The sequence below is a fragment of the Pseudochaenichthys georgianus genome, chromosome 12 (genome assembly GCF_902827115.2).
Source record: "Pseudochaenichthys georgianus chromosome 12, fPseGeo1.2, whole genome shotgun sequence".
NCBI lineage: Eukaryota > Metazoa > Chordata > Actinopteri > Perciformes > Channichthyidae > Pseudochaenichthys > Pseudochaenichthys georgianus.
In genome coordinates, this window is record NC_047514.1 from 20,548,531 (window position 1) to 20,562,107 (window position 13,577).

Below are 13,577 nucleotides of genomic sequence, written 5' to 3' on the forward strand. Positions count from 1 at the left end.
CGTTAATACAAATGCAATACAGGTTATTTTTGTATTATTGTTATTCCACAGAAACACACCATGTTGGTTGTATCCAACCTTTAACACATGTTTTTTTAGCCTAGTATGCAATAATAATTCAATTTTAAAATAAGAAGAAAATGTGGTAGATTTAAGCAGATGTGTCCAAGGCTACTTGAACAAACAAGGCTACAACAGGTACCGTTATCTGGAGCGGATATTGGTTAGCCACATAGCAGAAGCTAATAAGCTTTGCTGAAACGAAAGTGGATGAAAAGGACCCCCTCAATACCAATACGACAAATGTATGGGCTCAATTTGGTGATTAATTGCGTTAGAGATGTTGCTTGGTAAGTATTAGCCGCCCATTTAAAAGGCTAACTCTGTAATGCTAGCGCCAACAAAGTAACAGCAAAGTAACCTCAAGCTATCTTGAAGGGTACAACTGCTATGTGAAATTAGCAAATACTGGACGAAAATACCTGCTAACTCTTTGTTAACGATATGATTGAATGTAATACACCAACATGGCAGTTAGATATAGGTTTATAAATGAACTTGTTGTCAAAAATGCTTATGCTAGCAGCTAGCCGGCTGCTAGGGCTAACTTAGCCAAAGCTAGCATTACGTTCATGTTAAATCCGACGGTGAAGGAACCTTAATCTGTCACTCACGGGACCAAAGCTTAACATTACGGCAATTTACACATATAACATGCTGCAAACCGGTTAGCTACCTTAATGTTGGTGACATATCCAACCCTGAAAATCATGTTGACTGACTGAATGTCTAGATTGTTTGTGTGTAGCCTTTTTATGTAACTCATTTTCACTAAGAAGCTAATTATCCCCTCCGCTGCTACAACTCAGATGCTAACGTTAGCTTGCACTAGCAACGCCTAAAAAAGACCGGTGTGTCCCGTTATCCACGTCCTGATCCACCCTGCTCAAAGCTGGCTTCTTACGGGTTACGCGACCGCAAAATCCAGCAAACGACAGACCTGAACGATACATATATATTTACTCTTCAGTAATATGCACTCGAATAGATGGAAATCAGCCTCTAAACACACCAAAAACCGTTTTTTTTAAAAACACCTCATACTCACTATTCTTTGATGAGCACCATCTTCGTCACCCGGGCTGCGCCTGCGCACTGGGACCGGACACCAGAAAGAATTATCAACAAGTTCGTTCCGCCCTCCAGAAAAAATATGATAGGCTGAAAAATCCACACCACTGTCTCTTCGATTTACCAGAGTATGAATTAAACATGATTTCTACATATTAATTAGAAACATTTGATTTACTAAAAAATAAAATCCATTGCAATAGATAGATAGACAGTTTCATGTAAGTGAAAATGTGGAGAGAATATATTTGTGTCATAAAAACAAAACAAGGAAAAGAACGTTTTTATTTGTCCACTTCTTGAGAATTGAAATATTTCCAAATAGGAGTCTGGCACTGCTGTAAAATGATACATTATAAAGTGGCTAACACACTGAACAGCAAGAGGTACCATGCTGACAATCACACATAAAATCTCCATAAAAAATATCAAAATGTTTTCCTTACGTCCTTTTTTTTTTAATTGTCTTTATAAAATGTATAATAATGATTGGAAAACACTGTTTACTTTACAAAATAAATGACAACCATAAGCATTGATAGTGACATTTACCAATAGTTATCACACAATAAATCAAGATCAAATTCAGGTTAACTTACAACAATATAGCGAGCATTTAGGTTGACATAAAATGTTCTCTTTTTCTCAGGCATTCAGTCAACAGACTGTGAGTACAGTACATGGAGGCATTGAGATACATGCTCTCTAGTCAGTCATCAAAACAAAATTAAAGCCAGAGACTCAACACTTCTCATTTTGTCCTTCCAGCTCTCTCCAGGAGAAGGCACAGTCATCACATTCACAAATGTAACATCCCTTCACATAAAGTAGTGACGTGTAAAATCACTCAGTCAGTATGAAACAGCATTTTTAATCCTATTCCTCAGCAGGTATTGCTTAAAAAATGTGGTAGTATTTAGCTGACAAATTGATAGCCTCTTTCATAGCACAATAAATGAAACAGAAGATTGGGTTCAGCAAATATCTCAACATTTAGAGGATGGAAAAAAATGTCCAGGTGAGAGAAACTTGTAGCCGTTCCCCGAGGGAATTTTGATGCTTCCTTTAGAGTTAGCCGATGGAGGTGGAGGGGGTTTAGCCTCCAGTTTTTGGTGACCATTTGGACTCTCGCCAGTGTTATGATCCTCAGATCCTTCTAGATTTTTGCTGACAGACTCGTGTCTAGGTGAGAGATTAAGCAAACCCAAAACATCTTTCTGAACTGTACTCATTTTTTTATTCCCCCCTCGGAGTAAACTGGCAGGGCAGGGCCCCTCTTGTTTCTGGCCAGCGTTGGCCCAGAACGTTTTTAAGTTATGAATTGCTTGGACTTTATGGTCCCGCTTTGGCTGGTTGGGTTCGGGGGTGTTTGCAGGGCTGGAGGAGGCTGAAACGGATCCTGTGGAGGAATAAGAAAGGGCCGGCGATGTGGCACTGCCAGCAGGAGAGTGGGAAGGGGAGATGTGAGTGGTGTAAGGTGAGGTCGGGTATTTCAGTTTGAGCTGCACATCTGGGGAATTGGTGTGGAAAGGCGACCCTTGTTCTTTCACAGAGAGAGATAAAGTGGGAGAGGAATGAGCCGGGCTGTTGTAGCCGGAGCTGATTTTCTGCAGCGATGAGGAGCGGGACGGCGGTTTTGGTCGAGTTGGGGAAGGTGTAGAAACAGAAGCGGAGAGGGGTGAGAACTGACCAGAGGGGGAAAGAGGGGAGGAGCAAGCCTTTAGACCTGCTCTACTGGGCGGTCTGCTAAACGCACTGGTCTCAGAGGGCTGGAAGCCTCGTGTCGCTCCAGTCAGAGTTGGAGTTGTGGGAGTCGACATTGAATGCTGCCTGGCATGCGCCTCTTCTCCCCCCTCAGGCCCCCTCAGTGTTTTCCCCCTAATGTTTGCTTTCTGCAGGCTCTCCACAGCCTGCATGTGGACCTGTGTCTCCTCCAGGATCTTCTGGGCCAGTTCCTGGGGGTCCAGCTGTCCTGCGGGCCCCATCCTCTCCTCCTGGGACTTGATCGTGCTGTCGGTCTCAGTACTCGACTGGTCCGACTCAGAGCTGCTGACCTTTGCTTTCGCTGTCCTCTGAGGAGGAGAGCTGGGAACAAAATAATAAAGTTATAGAAAGATTAGTTGCAAGTTAGCTTTGACTATAATTCCTATGACATTAATCATAAATTAATCATCATTTATTCCTTTCTTAATGTATCATTACCACTTGGTAAACCGTATCAAATATCATGAAGGAGAAAAGATACAATTATTTTACAATATCTTTAGTTGGCATATGCTAATCGCCTTGTTTCAAGCTTTATTTTGTAAAATGAGGTGTGTGATTGTTATTTTAAGATAAAGACATGCATTCCTGAACATTTCTTAATATAAGAAAGATTTTATATATATCAAACAGGTTGCATTTAAAAATGATAAATCATAAAATATGAAAGAAAACAAGTTATGCAGGTAATTCTTCAATTATAAGTCTTCAATGAGCTGCACATTTTGAGGTTTGAGTGACTGTACACCGGCTCATCCCATTTTGCATCTCTGACAAGTGCATTTAAAAAACACCATATCTTTTAATCGACATGAACGTCAAACTTACATTTCCTGCTTGGACTTGGAGCTGGTAAGAACTTTGAGGGGCAGCTGTGGAGCTTTAATGGGAGATGTAGGTGAGCTGATGCTTCCCTTGGAGGAAATAGTAAGAGGGTACCCATGACCCCCGGCTGTCCCTCTCCCAGCACCACCTCTGCTGTTTCTGTGTCCGGCAGGAAGTGGCAGCGTGTCACATTCTCTCCTCCCTCGTCCTAAAGGCTCACTGCTAATAATGGAGTAACCCTCGTACTCCTCTTCCTCCCCTTCTCCTGACGTTCCTCCTCCCTGATTGGTCATTCTTCCTCTCGACATGCCTCCTGTGTGGCGTTTTGAGGCGTAGTGGCCTCCTCCTCCGCGATGTCTGTCCAGATCTTGCTGATGTGAGCGCTGGCTGATGATGTCACTTCCTGCGGGCTCAGGTCGCGACAGGAAGCTGAGGGAGGAGGCGAGGGAGCTGAGGCTGTAGACGGAGATGGCGTCGCAGGAGAGGTTGTCGGGGCAGACGGGGGGTAAGAAGGACGGCTGGGGGGGGTAACACCCAAAGGAGAGGGGTAAGGAGTGAGGCTGGGAGGCCGACTGGGAGGACGACAGAGACTCCAGGGAGGAGGAGCTGTCCATGCTCAGTCGCTTGGGAAGCTCCGTGGAGTCTGAAAAAAAGACAGGTGTCAGGGTGGACTAGAGATAAGGATTTAGTTTATAAAAAAGAACGTTTTTCCATTATTCTCACCGAAAAGTGCCAGAAGAGACTGAAGGGCAAAGTGCATGATGCGCCTGCTGGCCTGCTTTCCAGTCTTCAGCACGACCTCCTCCTGACCCACCTCACAGAGATCAAAACCTGACAGAGACAACAGGTAACAAATTACAACTACATTCACAATTTTGAAGTGATTTCATATCCAGTTTTTGGTAGTTTATAAATCTGACTTTCAGATGGAAATATTCATTTGTACTCCACTACATTTGTCTAAGACCTATCTTAACTGGGTACTTTGGAAATAAAGATTTTAATGCAGAAAATATTTGACTTTATTAATAAGTAGTTTATAAATGATATCCAAGTTTAGCAGTTACTTGTTGTTAGCAATTTTCTAATGAAGGCATGCTATAAGCTTTATGCAGTTGCAAGTTTTTGAAAAGTTGTTACAACTGGGTAACTGTGGCTGCGAGGGAGTGGGGTCGTCTTTCAACCAGAAGGTTGTGAATTCGATCCCAGCCTGTGCAGTCAACATGTCGATGTATCCTTGGGCAAGATACTGAACCCTGAGCAGCTCCCGATGGCGTGGCCACATGTGTGAATGCGTGTTAATGTCAGCTTCCCTAGAGCAAGTGGTACTGCTCTACTTGAATGAGGTGTGAATGGGTGAATGACTCTTTTAGGGGGTCGTAAAGACTTGATAAAGCATTCATAAGTACAGTCCATTTACCATATACACACATTCATTCAAATGAAAAGGCATCGTGAGTGATGCTGGAGCAGCATGTTCACATGCAAAATAGATGTTACACAATAGCTGTCCTTGATAATGACAGTTGAGTAATACTATTAACTTATTACTGAGAAACCTCTTATAAACTATGCCTGGTTAAAAAGTGGCACCAGATGCTGTAAACATGTCAATAAGTAATGTAGACATAATGAATGTACTTGTAATTGTTTTTAAATCTCTGAAAAGGAAAATCTGTGTATATTCTACCTTTACTCTTGATGCAAACATTTACATTCTTCTCACATATTTATCCTAAGCAATATTACCATTTAATACATTATACTAATTTACTATCATATATGACATAGATAAATGGATAGCTATCTACTCTGAAGTGTTTTTGGAAGGACTCACCGAGTGCAGCCATGAACTCGTGGCAGCCTGGAAGCCTCCAGAGCTGCACACTGATGGACACCTGAATGGGAGCCAGAGAGAAGTCTTGCTCTTTGTCGCCCGACTGCAACTGAACCAGCACCTGGTGAAGCTTTGGAGAGGAGATCACATATCATTACATTGGATGGTACAGTTAGTTTGTCACAAAACAAGTGTGGTTTAACACTCTTCACTCAGGCAAGAAAGATGTAGCACTCGCATCACAGACATCTTTCAAATAACAGAAGTCTGATGTACAACAACTTCACTTCATGTGCCTGCTTTGATTCATGTCACGCTTTCTTTGAACTCAAAGTCATTCATAAACACTTACCGTGCCCACCATGCTTTTTACCGCCTTGTGAGGTGGGTATAAGAGGGGAGGAAACAGATTTTGAGGGGTTTATTCCTTTTGAATTGTTTGGTTTGAGTCACTGCAAACTGAATCATGTATGGATGATGATACCTGATGATACCCATATGGTGTATATGAGGGCTATACAGGCTTTGAAATATGTTCTACTTGTAGGTGTATGACTCAAAGAAATGTCAGACATGCCTTTTAGACAATTAGGAGATCATTAAAGGACATGCAATTACAACACACATGCATTCAAGAGTTTAACTTCCACTGAGAATGGTGGGAAAACGTCACTTTAATAATTTCAGTTTGGTTTTCTACCCAACTCTAACTGAAAATGGTCAAGCTGCCAACATTTGGACAGGAGTAGTTCTGACTGTTCAGTTATCACCATATGCTCACAGTAATAAACTTGAAGAGCAGCAGTGAGTGGAGTTCAATGCTTTATGGAATTGTTTGCCCTAGGATTGCCTCTAAGGCAAAAAAAAGATGCTTGACCTCATTGGTTAATATTTGTAGGACTGTTAGGAGCCTGAACGGAATACCTGCAGAGTCTACACAGAACTGAAAAAGGCAATGGCGACTGTTTTCCAGAAAATACCAGGCATCTATGAAGGACTTCTTTTTTGTAAGCTTTATCATAATAATAATAATTAATTCCTTACATTTGTTATAGCGCTTTTCCAGATGCTCAAAGCGCTTTACAAATACACATTACACATATCATACATGCAATGGTCATGGCCCCGCTGAACTAAATGTGCTTGCATGCATTACTCAGTTGAAAAGATGTTGACATGAACCAGTGGTGGAAAGTGCATTGAATCAAGTATTGTCCTCAAGTGCTTTACCTTAATGTCGCATTGTCAAATATTAAACCAGTTGCTCCAAACTTGTTAGCTTGTGAACTCTTACAAAAAATGACTAGTCTAGTTTGGACTTCTTGCCATAAATAAATTGAGTTACGGTTTAAACTTCTCAGATTGTATCAGAATGATATAACCGTTCAAGGCCAAAAGAAAGATCCAATATTTCACATGAAAATACAAATGATAAATTAGGAAACATATGTATTATGTATTCTTCTCGATGTCTTTAATGAGTACTTCTTCCACCACTTGTATGAATGACTGTGCTGTTACTCCACACCACGAGAGTACCTTATGAATGAGCTGCTCTCCGGCCTCAGATACTGTGACCAGTTTACAGAGAGCCTGCAGAGCTGGAGGAGTGAGACCTGAAGATGGATGTACAGATAATTAGATTTCATTGTTTCATCATGAAATGTGAAATACATTTTGGAAGTACATGCTCAAACAAAAGACAGTCTGAATCCTGTATCCTCTGGGGAATGGACACGTTGTTATTCTATCAGGGTGATTGACATGAAAGACCTTTTGAATAATGAAAGAGCTGTTACCGAGCAGGGACTGTAGAGTGGCGCTGCACTGTTGCAGCCGATCCCCGGGGTCTGAGGTGGGGAAGAAAACCGCCGCAGGCAGACCGGAACAGTTACCAGAGAAGTCCAGCCGGAAACCCACCGCAGACAGGAGGGCCTGCCACCCGGGAACCCCCCCGACCTGCCCCAGAGGAGAGAGGACATGTGGACATTAGTGGAGGAGACACGCAGGCTGACATTTAGAGAATAAAGAAAGAGAAAGAGCCACACACAGACCTTATTCTCTACGCTCTGTTGTGATGTGTACATCGGGTTACACTGGCCACTCTGAATGCGCTGCAAAGACTTCTCAATCTGCGGAGAGAAATATGATGTTGAAACACTGGACTCCTGCCTCTTGTTTACAGAGAAATGTTATCGTCAACCAACAAATCAATAGTCCTTAGTACTTGGCATAACAAAGAAAGCGATTCCTCTCACAACAATATCATGTATTCTGGGAGATCTGCATAACTTCAGCAGGGTATATTTATAGAATAAAAAGACCAGATATGGCTGTGGGGTGTTCAATTAATTATGGTGGATCCAGACTCATGTAATTGTTAATATCCCTAAAGTGTGAGTGTGTCTCACCAGGTGTAGCAGCACTCTGAGGGCGTCCCTGGCCCTCTCTGGGTACTGCAGGATCTCTGCCAGGGCCTGAGCCACCAGCGACATGGGGCTGTTCAGCTTCACATCAGTGCCAATCAGCATGTAGCCTGAAGAGAAACATGAGAAATGACATTAATGACATTTAAACACTCAATTATGCCATTGTGCGTTCTTTTAGAGAGGGTTCAACCATATTTAAGCTTTAAAAGAGTAATGCTGCACACAGATTGAGCTTCCTTTTGCACAAAAGTGAATACATTTTTTTTTTAAAATAAGGGTTTGAAGATCAATTCCTTGTTTTTTTTCGTGACAGGGCCAAAGCACACTAAAAGAAACTGAAATATTACATTTACACAACTCGAAAGTGAGTTACATCAAAATGTTCCGGTGTATGGCCTGCTGCAGTTAAATAAAGAGTTGTATGCATTTGTTTGAAACTCCATCTTGTAAAACAGCCTATCGAAATGCACATAGCACTTATGTACGAACCAAACCAAATACAAATGTACAATGCGTACATTGTTTTTTTTACCAAAAGTGTCTCAAATTAACTTAGTTAATAGGTAACTTCTCAGAAACATGTTTCTTTCCAGCAGGTTTTTAGGATAAACATAACAAAGAAAAGAAAGTACAACACACGAACTAGAAAAGTCAAAAATCTCACATTTAGAAAAGAAAAATGCACTCATGTAAAATATTTTTGTTTGTACAGAGAGAGAGTTTGGTGAGCAGACATTTTCTCTCCTGGGACTAAAATCAGAGTTTACTGCTGGATGCCTGGGTTGTTGTGTTTGTGAGGCTGAATAAAGCTCAGATACTTGGGGTGAAATGAGTGCTGTGGTTTGGCAGAAAAGATGAACAGCTGGGCATTTCTGATGGCTTAAAATAACAGCCAAATATGTTGGATATGTGGTGCAGAATGTAGCAAAGCAGCTCGAGTTGACTGTCTAACCTCGCTCTAACCTCGCTCGCAGGCAACAAATAACTTATGTGATATGAATTCAAAGAACAGAAATCCTCATAATAATTTGTCTTCATTCTGTATAAAACCTGACATATCCGACATGCAGTTATCCCCACATAAGAAACTAGTGTGGGAGTTGCTGCTCTGAGCATCAATCATAGCTGGCAAATCAGATTTCCGCTTTCTGAAAAATGAGTGTAATGTGTGTTTGCTCACCAGCCCAGTTGGAGGGGTGTGAGAAGTGTTTGCTGCTCTGCAGAGTCTTCATGGCCTCCGTCAGAGCTGCGCTGGCTTTGGTCCCGTTGAGAAGCGCTGTGTAGAAGGTGTGTGTGAAGACCTTGGAGGCAGCTATCGGTACAGGCCACAGAGAGACACACACACACTGGACGCCGGCAGCCAGGAAGGCCCGGGTCAGACCCACCAGCCCGTCAGACGTCACCTTGCTGCTGGACTCCGGGTACAACCTGAGGGGACAGGGAGCCAGAGGTCAGGGGGAACCTTGGGAGGCTTTATAAAACCTTTGTGTTTAAAGTTTTACCTCAGAACCACCAGTTTGACGTTCAAGCACAGATCCAGTATATCAGCAGCCGTGAGGAGGAAGTCATGAAGAGATGGACCGTCACACACACTCTCCATGTCACACAAACTCTCCCCGTCCTCGCTCGTTTCATCTGCTCCCCTGAGTCTCTCCGGAAACAAACCCTTGATCTTTCCCTCCTGACCCGCAGTCTCACCAGAGGTTGACCCCGTACACGGGGACTTCTCCCTGGGTCGCCCGCCCGCCCCCTCTCCCCCAGCATGCTCCTGGCTCGGAGAGAGAACCAAAGCAGCGAGCTTCCAAGAGATATGAGTCGCAAAGTGAACACACTCGGCCTGACTGAGAGCGGCAAGCACACGCTCCTTTGTGGCATTGGCTCCAGTTAGGGGATGACATCCCATCTGCTCCCCCAGCCAAAGAGCCTCATCTTGGGCTGATGGTAAGGGACCCCACAACCAGCGGTCCATCACGGAGGCGGGCAGGCGAGGAGCCCCAATCACAGCAGCCACTGAACCTCCATCTGAGCAAAGGGAGGGACCACCGCGACGAGGATGAGGCTGTGGGTTGAACACGAATTGATTGAGATTTTCCACATATTAAAAAGCCCCCAAAAAAGACTAAACAAATCACTGCATCACTCCAAACTAGGGGGACCATAAGATTGTTTAAGGTGTCAGTACACAAGGTTTTCCGCTTTAACTGATTTGACACTATAAAGGCTATGTTCGCAGTTAAGTATTATGAGCTAATAAGTGTATACTATATTCGTTCCATGTAAGCCTCATTTTCACCTTGTTATCCTGTCTGTCATTGTGTACGACAGGGGTGTCAAACTCAAGGCCCGGGGGCCAAATCCGGCCCGCGACTTATTTTGAGTGCAACCATAATGCTAATGTGGCCCGCGATGAAATGGAGTTTGACACCCCTGGTGTACGACCTCCCAGAAAACAAAGGCTGTATTTATAGCACAGAGCCATGGTAAACAAAACGCAGTGTAATCTGAGCAGCTTGCCAACTCTTTTCCAATTAAATAAGATGGGTCTTCTGCAGTCCCACCCACTTTACAACAAAAAACCTGCGACTCTCTCTATAGGACACACCAGCATTAACATAACAACAACAAAACTATGATATTTTACTTTGCATGCGCTAATTTGCATAGTCTTCACACATTAAAAAAGGTTAGTGATTGTGTTAGTGGCAGTGAGGGATTGTGCTTTCTTTGAGAAGCATTGGGAATTTAGTTAACAACAAAATTAATATACTAGTTCAATGCATTTACTGCTTTTCCCCTGTCTAAATAAGAGCGATCAGGTTGTCTTTGGGACAGCAGCAGCACCAAGAACAATAACACTTGGTAACACAAAGAGGCGAAAGTTAGCATATAATAGGTTAAAGATATTGTTATAGATGCAATTTGCCTACCTTGATTGTGGTTCCCAGGCTGCCTAAAGAAGGTACAGAAATGAGACTGAACCTTTCATAAAGGTACTCATTAGAAGAGCTGCCTTTGAGCAAGGCAAATGGGATCAGGTACAGTTCTCCCTCCAGAACTAACACGAGCTGTTTGTGTCGGCCCACAGGACCACTGCTGTGCATCAGGCCCTGGAGACAGAAGAAGAGAGAGGTTAAGATTAAAAAGCATAACATGGGAAATATAAATATGCAGATTAATGGTATACAGTACATACCCCTTCCATTGGAGCTATAAGTAAATCATAAAGGGCTCGTAGAGGAGGTTTGCTGATGGTACTCGGCCGGTAAGGAGGAGAGTGTAAGCTGTCCTTCACTGGAGATACTGTGGCGCTGTACAGACTCGTCATGCTCTGACAGCTTCTGTTAAACACACACACGGATACAAATACACACTCTGTGTAAAAGCAATACATGAAATAGACTAAGCTACCACAGCAATGCTAGCAGCTCTGTCAGGATGTACTGAGGCACACTGGAGATTTTTATCACAAGTAATGTTTAACATGTTCACATTCTTTTGATGTTAATCTTAGCTAATTAGCAACAAAAACAAAGTACAGCTCAAGAGGATGGTAATGTCATCACTTTTGCAGGTATTTGGTTTGAGTGTTGGATGACATGTTTGACCTTGTCATGCGAAGGGATCACAACAATGATTACAGTTCATCTTGAGGGAAAGGGTTTTTTGTGCTATAGGTCATGGAAATCCTACCAATAGTTAAGATGTTACCCTCAAAACCACAAAAAACAATCTGCTAGGGACCCGATAGGAAAAGTCGGAAGATTACCTAAGTCAGTATGGGTTTAACCTCAGGAGAACATGAATGTCTGTACACATTTCATGGCAATCTATTCAATGATTTTTGAAAGATTTTAATTCTAGTCTAGACCAAAGATTTGGACTAACCACCTGACCCTTCATAGGCCAGGCCACTAGCACGGTTAAAAATCAATCAAGATAAAAAAAACAAAAAAAAGTCATACCTGTTAAAGATGTTATTTCTGGACACCATGCGGAGGTAGCCTGTTGGGTCGGTGGCTGACGTCAATTTGTTGTTCAGCTCTTCAAACTGTTGCTCTAAAAGATCTCCGGCTTCACTTTCAGTCTCACTGCTGGAGCAAGCTCTGTGAAGTAAACGATAACACAAACAGACTTTACTGGGGCTGCGAGGAAGTACAGTCGTCTTTCAACCAGAAGGATGTGGGTTCGATCCCAGCCTGTGCAGTTAAGATACTTAACCCTGAGTTGCTCCCAATGGCATGGCCAACGGTGTGTGTTTGAATGTGAATGAATCATAGGTACCCTAGAGCAATGGTTCCCAACCTGGGGGGCGCCAAAGGTCGCAGGGGCCAAATATCATATTTAGACTTTTTTTTTCTTTTTTTTTTTTACTTCAAGTTAGTAGCTATTATAGGCATAACAAGACAGAAATGTATAATTCTTTTTTTAATAGAAATGTTTCTTCTGCGCGTAAAGTTTCCAAACCAGGCTTTTCTGGATAAGCACATTTTTAAAACATAGTCATTGTCCATGCCGGTTTCAGTTGGATTATTTGTCACAGTTGCTCCGATCAGATCGGTCTCCTCCATTTTGTAGATTACTTTTGAATTCACATAAACACATCGGCAAAATCCATTTACTTTATTGTTACTGCAACATCACCACAACATGTGTCCCAAAGCACGAATATTGATGCATTTCAGTCAGAACCTCTAGCATCTATTATTTCATGTTGTTAGGTAAGCTTCAGCCGAGCAGTTAGAGAATAATTTTACATTTTAGAATGTAGTAAAAATAATAATAATAAGTTATATTTCTATAGCGCTTTTCTTGAACCCAAAGATGCTTAGTAGTGTAACAGTAACTAGAAAAAGTCAGCGAACACACCCTGTACCAACTTACAGTGAGTTTGCCATCATTAGTCACTATAGGCTTGTGTTCATACCAGGCAGAAAATGAGTGTTGAATGTTATCATTATAGCGGTTTTGACCCAAACATCTAAACAGAAGGGTGTGTTTAATTTCTTATGAATCAACATGAATAAAAAATGTTCTTTGTTCAAAAAGCTAAATAAACTCACTTTTTAATTTATTTTTTTTATTTGAAAGAGGAAATAGGATGCAGAACGCAGTTTAACATGTAATGTTTAGCATGCTGGCAGTGACAGTCTCTTTACAGACCAATGACAGGACTCAGATTCAATGTCCTGGACTGATCGCACAAATTCCCCATTAACAAACACCATTACTTTTTATGTAGCTGCACTTTTTCCAGCTTAGCTTAGGGAGATTTAACTAGTGTGAAAATAGCCGTTTCTACATGCTAGAGGGTAGTACAACTCCACTGGTGGGTTACACACACACACACACACACACACACACACACACACACACACACACACACACACACACACACACACACACACACACACACACACCCACACACACACACACACACACACACACACACACACACACACACACACACACACACACACACACACACACACACACACACACACACACACACACACACACACACACACACACACACACACACACACACACACACACACACACACACACACACACAAAGTTGAGAGCAGTTTGTG

At 42.4% G+C, this 13,577-nt stretch overlaps 1 protein-coding gene across 2 annotated transcripts in view; it reads right to left on the bottom strand.

The window, feature by feature from the left end:
- Nucleotides 1-1,402: 1,402 nt before the first annotated feature.
- LOC117455983 (tetratricopeptide repeat protein 28-like) overlaps nucleotides 1,403-13,577 on the bottom strand; it is a 140,867-nt gene continuing 128,692 nt past the window's right edge. Inside the window, exons 22-35 of one of the 2 annotated variants that reach the window (XM_034095660.2) lie at nucleotides 11,949-12,089; nucleotides 11,180-11,324; nucleotides 10,914-11,093; nucleotides 9,489-10,045; nucleotides 9,167-9,414; nucleotides 7,969-8,093; nucleotides 7,612-7,689; nucleotides 7,357-7,516; nucleotides 7,097-7,173; nucleotides 5,910-5,933; nucleotides 5,558-5,687; nucleotides 4,444-4,551; nucleotides 3,724-4,363; nucleotides 1,403-3,216 (exon numbers count right to left, since the gene is read on the bottom strand). In XM_034095660.2, coding sequence (XP_033951551.1) covers nucleotides 2,118-3,216; nucleotides 3,724-4,363; nucleotides 4,444-4,551; nucleotides 5,558-5,687; nucleotides 5,910-5,933; nucleotides 7,097-7,173; nucleotides 7,357-7,516; nucleotides 7,612-7,689; nucleotides 7,969-8,093; nucleotides 9,167-9,414; nucleotides 9,489-10,045; nucleotides 10,914-11,093; nucleotides 11,180-11,324; nucleotides 11,949-12,089 — 3,712 coding nt within the window. In that variant the 3' untranslated portion in view covers nucleotides 1,403-2,117. The remainder of the gene's footprint in view (nucleotides 3,217-3,723; nucleotides 4,364-4,443; nucleotides 4,552-5,557; nucleotides 5,688-5,909; nucleotides 5,934-7,096; nucleotides 7,174-7,356; nucleotides 7,517-7,611; nucleotides 7,690-7,968; nucleotides 8,094-9,166; nucleotides 9,415-9,488; nucleotides 10,046-10,913; nucleotides 11,094-11,179; nucleotides 11,325-11,948; nucleotides 12,090-13,577) is intronic. The other variant, XM_034095661.2, reaches the window with a different exon arrangement.